The 8,762-nt window shown below is 47.2% G+C and overlaps 2 protein-coding genes across 4 annotated transcripts in view; both read right to left on the bottom strand.

Moving 5' to 3' along the window:
- Window positions 1–1,053: 1,053 nt before the first annotated feature.
- Window positions 1,054–2,225, bottom strand: nog3 (noggin 3). Its single transcript, XM_069717559.1, has one exon. The coding sequence runs from the start codon at window positions 1,958–1,960 to the stop codon at window positions 1,292–1,294; it is 669 nt and encodes a 222-aa protein (XP_069573660.1). The 5' UTR covers window positions 1,961–2,225; the 3' UTR covers window positions 1,054–1,291.
- A 4,023-nt stretch (window positions 2,226–6,248) lies between these two features.
- Window positions 6,249–8,762, bottom strand: part of ankfn1a (ankyrin repeat and fibronectin type III domain containing 1a) — a 60,121-nt gene continuing 57,607 nt past the window's right edge. For all 3 annotated transcript variants that reach the window (XM_069717552.1, XM_069717553.1, XM_069717554.1), the window contains one exon: window positions 6,249–8,503. The gene's annotated coding sequence lies outside the window, so the exon portion shown is untranslated. The remainder of the gene's footprint in view (window positions 8,504–8,762) is intronic.

Genomic DNA, 8,762 nt, shown 5'->3' with positions numbered 1-8,762 from the left:
GTTTTTTTAAAGGCACCGAGCAGGTCCGTGGTTGGCGGTACCAGACACCTGCATCAAAGCCCGGCGTGACCTCGACCTGAATACCTGCAGAGATAAGAGTGTTTGAACCTCTGAGATGAAACTCACCTGAACACCAGTTCACCACCAACAACACAGATCGGAACGTTTCTACCTTCTGACACCAGAACCGTCTCCGTCGGATCCCAACGATCCACCGACACTCAGGCCTCAGGTGTGTCAGGCTGGTGGGTTCAGAGGCGCCCTCAGCGCTGCCTGACAGGAACCCTCAGGTGTGAACGACTTTAATATTCAAACTAAATGACTTCCTTCTTTATCAAGTTGTTTCTGGAAGTTTTGGGGTTTTTCTTTGTTTATCTGCTCTCAGTTTTCCAAAATTTGACACATATGTGATAAAATAATGTCAGAAATGATGTGAAAAACTTTAAAACATCAAATGTTCTTGTTGGAGGATCCTCAAACAAGCAGCCTGTAAATAACGTCATGATTTAAGAAGTTCATCTTAAAGATTAAAATCCAGTCTGAAGCTTCTTTAACAGTTTGTTTCTTTTTCTTTTTTTATTTTAGAGTTGGATGTTTTTGTTGTTGTTTATTGTCTTTTGATTCTTTTTGTTTGAATTCAGTAAATTATTAATGTTTCTATTGAATAAAGAGTTCCTGAAAAACTTTTAAAGACACGGTTCTGTATTTTAGAAGCCGGATCAGCTCGGTACCGACGGGTCCCTTCAGGTTCTGCTGTTCAATCCGGAGCTTTTTACTGCAGAACATTTCAGGTTTTAACACACAAAACAAATCTAAGTTTCTAACAAGAAGATTTAAATCTGAAATATTTTCAAATATTCTGCAACAACTTTGTTTTTTTTCTCTCCTTCAGTTTAAAGAACAAACTGTTGATGAACAAAACAAACATTCAGTTTCTCACCGTTTTAAAAACCAGTCGATGAAATAATCATATTTACTGCAGCAGTTTAAATTCTAATAGAAAATAAATCACAGAGTCTGAGTTGACTTTTCTAAACCAACTTTCCCTTTTTATTGAACAAAATCTGAAGATGAAAAATATTCATGAAAAGTTCAGATTCAAACAACATGTGATTAAAAATCAGAATATTCCGTCTTTTATTGGATCAGAACTCTTCACGTTGGGTTCATAAATATCAACAGGAGGCATCACGTGACTATATTAATAATACTGACCTTTCATACAAAGTTCTGTCAAATGTAAAACCAGCTGTTAACGGGTCTCTGAGAGGAGTTCTGCTGGGTTCTGGTCTCAGGTGGGACACGAGCACTTGCACTCGGAGATGACGGGGTACTGGACGGAGATCCAGGAGCACCGGAGACCCGCCTTCCTCTGCAGGCAGCGCCAGCGCAGCACCGTGAAGTGAGTCGCTCTGTTGGGTCTGCAGAACATCCCCTCCGGTACCGAGCAGGACCGCTTACTGTAGCAGCTGCCCACGCGCACGTAGCGCGGCCAGAACCGGCTGCCCAGGTCGGTCCAGGCGTAGACCACCGGGCAGAGCGCGTACGACCACAGCCACAGCTGCAGCCGCCGCCGCAGCTTCCTGCCCGGCTTCTGCTTCCGGCCGTGCTGCACCTCGAACTCCAGGACCCGGATCTCTTTGGGCATCGAACCGGACAGCTTCTGCCGCAGCTCGGCGTCGCTCACGTCCTCGTTCCCTGCGTGCTTGTCCTCCGGTGGGGACACGGACATGAAGACCGGGTCGAAGTGGCTGCCCAGCGCGCCCCGCAGCTCCGTCTCGTTCAGGTCCTTCTCCTTCGGGTCCAGCACCGGGTCCGGTTCCTCCTTCAGGACCTCCACCGGCAGAGTGTCGCTGGGGATGGGACGGAGGAGGTAGTAGTGTTGGCACGTGCCCTCATCGATCCTGAAGCCCAGAGAGAGCAGGAGCACAAACAGAGCCAGGAAGTAACAGTTATCCATGTCCTCCTCCTCCAGCTCGCGGTGCCCTCAGGTAGTCCTCCTGGAACCGGCACCGAGCTCCCGACTGTCCTCGGACCGGCAGACCGGAGACAGATATCCAACAGAGCGCCGCGCGCACCGGGGAGCACCGCGGCGCTACGCGCTCCGAAACTTCAGCAACTTTCCGAGGAGAGAGAGGAGGAGGCAGCAGGAGAGTCCATGTCTCGGTCCCTGCCGGAGAGGAGGCGCTCAGCTGCGGACCGCTCCGGTCAGCAGGTCCGGGTCACACGGCTCCGCGCGCCGCATGTTGGCGCACTGAAGGCGCCGCTGACTGCACTCAAAGATCCAGCAGGGCGCTGATGTCATCCTGCTCCGTCTGCTGATGCCCCCCCCCCCCCCAGCCCGCAAAAACACACGGAGGTCACGCCCCACTCCCCCCCCCCCACACCCTCTCCCATCCCCCTCCCCCCGCAAAAACACACGGAGCTCATGCACAAGCACATGATGGTGGTGATGATGATGATGATGATGAGATCAGAGGGTTCTCACAGCAGGAAGTCAGCCTCGTTAATAAAGTAACTCATTTTACCACTATAAAGTTTATTCAAGTGAAAAAGCACATGTTTGTATTGAAGTAAAAGTGCTGATTGTGCAGAATGTGGTTGGACGTTGTTCTGCTGAAATAAACAAGACCTTCCCTGAAAGACACGTTGTCTGGATGGCAGCACATGTTGCTCCAAAACCTGAATATCTCATTCAGCATGATTCAGTTTCTTCTTTGGAGAGTTTGAACATCATTTGTGGACGCAGCGATGAACTGTGTTCACAGACGATGGTTTTCACAAGTGTTCCTGAGCCCATGCAGTGATTTCCAGTGATAAGTCAGTCTGAAGTCTGAATCCTGCAGAGATCTGTTTTATCTCTACGTGCCTCCGAGTTAAATTGAATTAACCTCGTAGACTTTTCATTTTTCAGAGTTTCTGTTTCTTCGTAGTTCTTCAGCGCGTCAGTGGCTGAAGGTGAAAGCGGCGAGTGTTTGTGTTCGTTGTAAAGTTGGAGTTACGAGGCTGATAAAACCCGCTGGAGATAAAGAGCTGACTATGCAGGTCTGCAGCCGGACTAACGGGCCCTCGTGGAGCTGTAATACCGTGACCTTTGACCCCCGGCGGCCGCCACACGTTCCTTTACTCTGCGAGAGCAATTAGCGACACGTCGTCCTCTCAGCAAACACCTCGTTACACGATGACATCACAGGACACGTCCAATCGGCTGCTGCGTCGCACGTCCTTAAAGGATCGTTCCGCGTTAACGGGACTCAGACAGGAAGTAGAACGTCTTCGTTTCTGTTCGCTTCAGTCCGACCGAGAGTCGAAACAGATTCTTCGCTGGATGTTTTCATGTTTCAGCAGACAACAAACCGCCGGTGCTGCAGGCCGAAGTAGACGAAGGTGAAGGACTTCCTGGATGAAGAGCTGCAGGAGAACAGAAGCTTTCCCGTCCGGACCACCGCCGTCCTCCCGCCTCCGGCTCCTGCTGAATTGTGGGTCATTTTCTGGCCGGCTGATGTGACGGGCGCCGCTAAACCGTCACATGTTTGTGGAGAGGAAGTCGTTGGCAGATAAGACTTCCTGTCTCTTTGTGAACTTTTCATCCTTCACTTCCATATCAGGGAGCCTCAAGGGACCGAAGTCCACGCTGAGACGACTCCAGGGCCTCCGGTTCCTGGGAGGCAGGAACGGTCCCGACAACAGACTGGATATAAAAGAGTTTGTAGCTTCAGGTCTGTAAAATGGTTCCGATCCAGAAGTGTCTTCAGCTGCAATACCAGCGAGTGCCACTAGAGGTCGGCTCCAAAAAGCCTCCGGCTCCATAGACTCCCATTCAACTTCTCTCATCAAATCCAAAGTGAATCAAATGTGTCCATCAGTTATCTCGGTGTTGTTAGCTAAAGTCACTCCTTCTTCTTAGTTTTCTGGAGGTCCATCTGAAAATAATCCCTCATTCATTAGAAAAGAAGATTCAAGAAGACCTGTTTTTGGGGGCGTGTCTGTTTGATTGACAGGCCTGTGGTGCAGTCAGGTTACAGCTATCGGTGGGCGGGACGTAGTATCGTCAGGTTTCCGATCAGATCGGTCAGATCCACCGCTGGCTCCTCCCCCAGCTCGTCCAAATATGGTCACTTCCTGCTCCAAACCGCTCCGAACTATCAAAGATGTTGACGGACAGAATCTGAACTGGAGGATTCATTACGGCGTTTTATTTTTTTCCAGAAGAGTGGACTTGGACTATTTCCTTCTTTTAGAACGGGATTCCTCCTGAATTAGATTTCTTTTTTAAAGGACAAATCAACATTTAATTCAGAATCTTTACATTTATTTGCACATTTATTCATCAGAGATCTTCAGTTATGAGTTATTTATCTCAACAAGCTAACGGCTGAATGTTAAATTAGCATTTTATTATAACTTTTCTGGCCAAATATAACAACGTATTTCCACAATGAAGCGTTTATTTCTCACATCAACACGGTGAGACGGAAACGTCTTTAAATATCCGTCGTTTACCGACCTGTGACCTGAAAGACGGAGCTGTCCCGAAACTTTCCCTCCAAAGACTCAGTCTGGTTTTATCAGGAACATTTAATGGACAAAATAACGACGTGTTTTGGGTTCGAAGTGAGCAGCAAGAAAACATCTGGTCGCACATCTGTATGTGACGGACCGAGCTTCTCCGGGAGGCCGTTTGGTGTCGGTGTTCGTGTGGTCGACCCGTCGCCGCCACCTTGAAGCTTTCTCGCCCAAATGGAGCGTCCAAATCGCCGCGGCGGTCGGCCATCAAAGGGAACCACGCAAACAACAAACAAAAGCTCCTTCTTCTCACTTTTATCTGGCCGGGTCACGAACCGGAGCGGCCGACCTGTTTGAGCTTCTCCCCGGGAGGCCCTCTGATTCACTATTGAGATTAAGCTAACGGTGTATTGAGGCTCAGCGCCGGTCCGTATCGCAGCCGGCGCTGGAAAATCAAAGGAAAATGTGATGCGGAACATGTGGATCCGTCTGTAGTGGAAAGAAAAAGGAAAAACACGCCGCAGCAAACCGGAGACGTTGGAAAGTGGTCGCAGCAGCGCAACGCTTTTGATGATAAGTGAACGTGAGTTTAACGTGACGTCGTGTTTTTAACCCCTTGTTTTTTATGTTAAACTTTAGACTTTATCGACATTTTTAAACAGAGAAAAAAAAAGTAAATGTCATGAAATGACCGCGAGTCAGTGTTTTTATTTCTGAATCTTTGCAAGAAAAACAAGATTTTTCTTTTTTTATAGATTAAAGTATGTTTGTGCGCTCAGATATAAAATCCACGACAGTAGATAAAAGACGATCGATCAACAGTTTGATTTCTATCTGGAGAAATCTCTGAACACAAGGGACAAGGCTGGAAACCAATATTGGATGGTGGTGATCTTCGGGCCCTCAGGCAGCACTGCATTAAAAACACACTATTCTGGAGTGGAAATCACTGCATGGGCTCAGGAACACTTGTGAAAACCATCGTCTGTGAACACAGTTCATCGCTGCGTCCACAAATGCGGTTAAATCTCTCCAAAGAAGAAACCAGATAGAAACATGATCCAGAAACACCGCCGCCTTCTCTGGACCGAGATCATTGAAGATGGCGACGGACAAAATCTGAACTCGAGGCTTCAAAACCGACATCTACAAACCGAACAACTGAATTAGCGCTGATAACGTGTTGGAAGTTTTTTGCTGAAATGTAATTTTTGATTTGATTAATTTGCAGCAGCGTCATTTTATTTTCAGGTTGTTGCTTCCTCCTTGTTTTCTTTTTTCTTTAACTTGGAAACTGTTTGTGTGTTTGATCCTGGTGTGAAATAAAAACTCGCCCTCCGACTCAAACTGCAGCAGCTCCGTCTGAACGACGGATCGTCTGCGTCGCGTCACCGCGTGACGAACTTCAGCAGAGACGTTGTGGCTTTGGACCGAGCGCTCCGGCGGGAACGCCGGCTGCCAGCGCTGGTGTGAGATTCCAGCTGGTTCGCACCCTCCCACACGGCGTCCTGCGACGGCGGAGCTCGGGAGGATTCCTCGAACACCTACGAGCTGAACTCCCCGAGACCACAAACACTTCCACTGTCTTTAAACACACTGACGGCCTTCATACCGCGGCTCTTTTCTTATTTCATGAGTTTGCACAAAAAAAATACAATTAGAATAAAAAGTGGTGACTTAAACTGTCGTCCGAAGAAACAGGAAGTTAAACCTTTTAAAAGTTCAAAAGTGCCGGCGGGTTAACGTCCGATCGGCGGAGCTCGACTTCCCAGCATGCAGCAGCGGCGGTGAAAACACGGACAGACAGAAGACGGACTCTCCGGTTCGAGTGCACAACATCCACGTGAGACGAGGTTTTATTTCAGTTCAAATACATCCAATCATGTGAGTTCATAGAAAACATGCAGTCCTTCTGCTGCAAATAAATACAAGTGGCATTAAAGTGGACTTTTCAATAAATGACGGTGATGCAAAAATATACAGATAGAAAGTCGTCTCGGCTCTTTAGTGTCGGCGCACAGTAATAAAATCCGACTGAGAACATGCAGACAGAAGAAATAAATAGAACAACATGAGAAACAAGCACAGAGTCACATTCAGGCTGAAACAGTTCGAGTGTCGTGTGTTTGACAGCGAGTCAACATTTCAGAATAAAAGCCTAAAAGGACCGAACTGCAGGACGAAGCCTCGAAATCTAAAACCTCCACGTCGGGACGCGATCGAAGTCCTGCTGACGGTTACGGGAGAAGATCGACACTCGAACTCGGCTGTTTCTGGAGAAACGAATTCTGTTTGTCAAACCGGGTTGTTGTTTATCCTCCTTTCATTTCTAGTTTTTAAGAGAAAAGAAAATGCTTTGTATTTGATATATTTTGTATTTTTTTTTTATGGAGCGGGGGACAGTTAGCCTAGCTTAGCATAAAGACGAACAGGTGGAAACAGCGAACAAAGCAAAGTTTCAAAATCTTAACAAAACTTCCCCAAAAAAACATAAACTGCAGAGTGAAGCGCTGTCGAAGCAACAGAACCATTTCCTGAATCCCCTTCAAATGAAAAGCCTTTCATGTTTCAGCAGCCAGAAACCTTTAATATTAAATCATGGCTTTTATTCTGAAACATAAACAGGAAGCTGTTGTGACTGAAATTGGAACAATCACACTTTTGATAAATAATCCGGAACAATTGTTGAAAACTGACTTTAAAATCAAAGTGTTAAAATAGAAAGTAGTGACTGTCGTACGAAAACACGTTACCATAGCAACAGTGGTAATGCCACCTCATAGGTGTGCGCAGACAACACTCCCGGTGTTCGAAGTTTTGTACGGATTAAACGATGCGGGACGGTTTGCGCTAGGCTAACCGTTAGCTTCGTACTTTACGTACAGACTTGATTTCAGTAACGATCTTTTCGTGTAACTCTCAGCGTGAAAAGTAGTAAAATATTTTGGACGTAAAGAGTTGCGGTGCAGCAGAGTGAGTTTAGTGCAGGTCTGGTTTTTGAAGCTGAACTCTTTGGACACCACGAAAGAACACAAAGTTAACGCGTCTTCTGGGGACGTTAAACCGACCTGCATCAACGACAGGAGCTGCCACAGGTAATGCCCAGTTGCATCCAATATTCAATTAGCTTTTATTCCATAATTACTGTGTGCAAACATGAAAAGTGTTAAAATACTGTGCATCCGTTTGAGGAGTTTCACGCTCCGGTTTCACGTCACTTCTCCGGCAGACACGTCGAGTGGTTTTTGGTGAGTTAAAAAAACTGAACAGAAAACACACAAAAAAAAGCACGACACGAACACCGACAGGTCCGACGGCGGGCCGGTTCGAGGGGCGGAGCCTAACAGAGCCCCGCCCCCGAACTGCCCTGACGTCGTCATGCTGAACCTGGAAGGAGGAACGAACTGGACACGAAGCTTCAGTCCAAAGAAACCAACGAACGACTTCATGCCAACAAAACACGGATCCGTCGACATTCCCGGGAAAACGGTCTGAAATACAAAAATACTTCTGCGTTAAGGTTTCGTGTGTTTCGTGACTGAAGCGGTCGCACGTTCGAGACTTGAGGGAATCATTTATATATATAGATATATATTTTTTTCTTTACACTGACCACGAGGTTGATTGGACCACATCACGACCCGGCGAGCAGCTCGGAACAACAGCGATTAAAGACGGATTGAGTCGTCACCGGAGACCACGAACAAACGGACCAAACTGTACACTCACTTCAAGTCCCGGAGAAACCAGCAAAAATACGACTTCGACGAGCTGCCGTCAGTCCAACCTCCTTCTCTTCGTGTTTTTTGGAGTCATGTGCAAAGTTCCAGGTTGGAGAAGAAGCGGTGCTTCGGTTTCTCGTTGCATTGGTTATTTTTCGGCGTAACAGTCGATGCCATCTGAGCCTCGGCGGAGTTGAACCAGCAACATTAGTTCAGTTTACAATCTGCTGGAGATCGGAGGGCTGCTGGTCACAACCACGGCCGGCCAATCGGCACTGGGGAGACATAAAGAGAGAGAGGTGAAAGGTCACAGGAAGTCCCACCTGAACCGAGCTGCAATAAACAGATTTCATCGTGAACACGGAGATCCGAAGGTTTGAAAACCTCGTTACGGCGACGTTTAGCTAACCGTTAGCAGCGTTGTTTAGATGAAGGAGGATATTTAGAATATTTATGATTTTCGTAGCTTCTCAAACTGAACTTGTTGGTAAACACACGGAAGGTTAAAGGTCGTTTTCGACCTCCGAGAACGTT

This window comes from Brachyistius frenatus, unplaced genomic scaffold (assembly GCF_029030835.1).
Source record: "Brachyistius frenatus isolate BFR_SWC_R1_liver_20210118 unplaced genomic scaffold, ASM2903083v1 Contig_177, whole genome shotgun sequence".
Lineage (NCBI taxonomy): Eukaryota > Metazoa > Chordata > Actinopteri > Embiotocidae > Brachyistius > Brachyistius frenatus.
The sequence above is the reverse complement of the archived record's forward strand: the minus strand, read 5'-3'. Positions and strand labels throughout refer to the sequence as shown.

Coding starts and splice junctions, on each gene's coding strand:
- nog3 (XM_069717559.1), bottom strand. CDS start 1,960: ATGGATAACTGTTACTTCCTGGCTCTGTTTGTGCTCCTGCTCTCTCTG.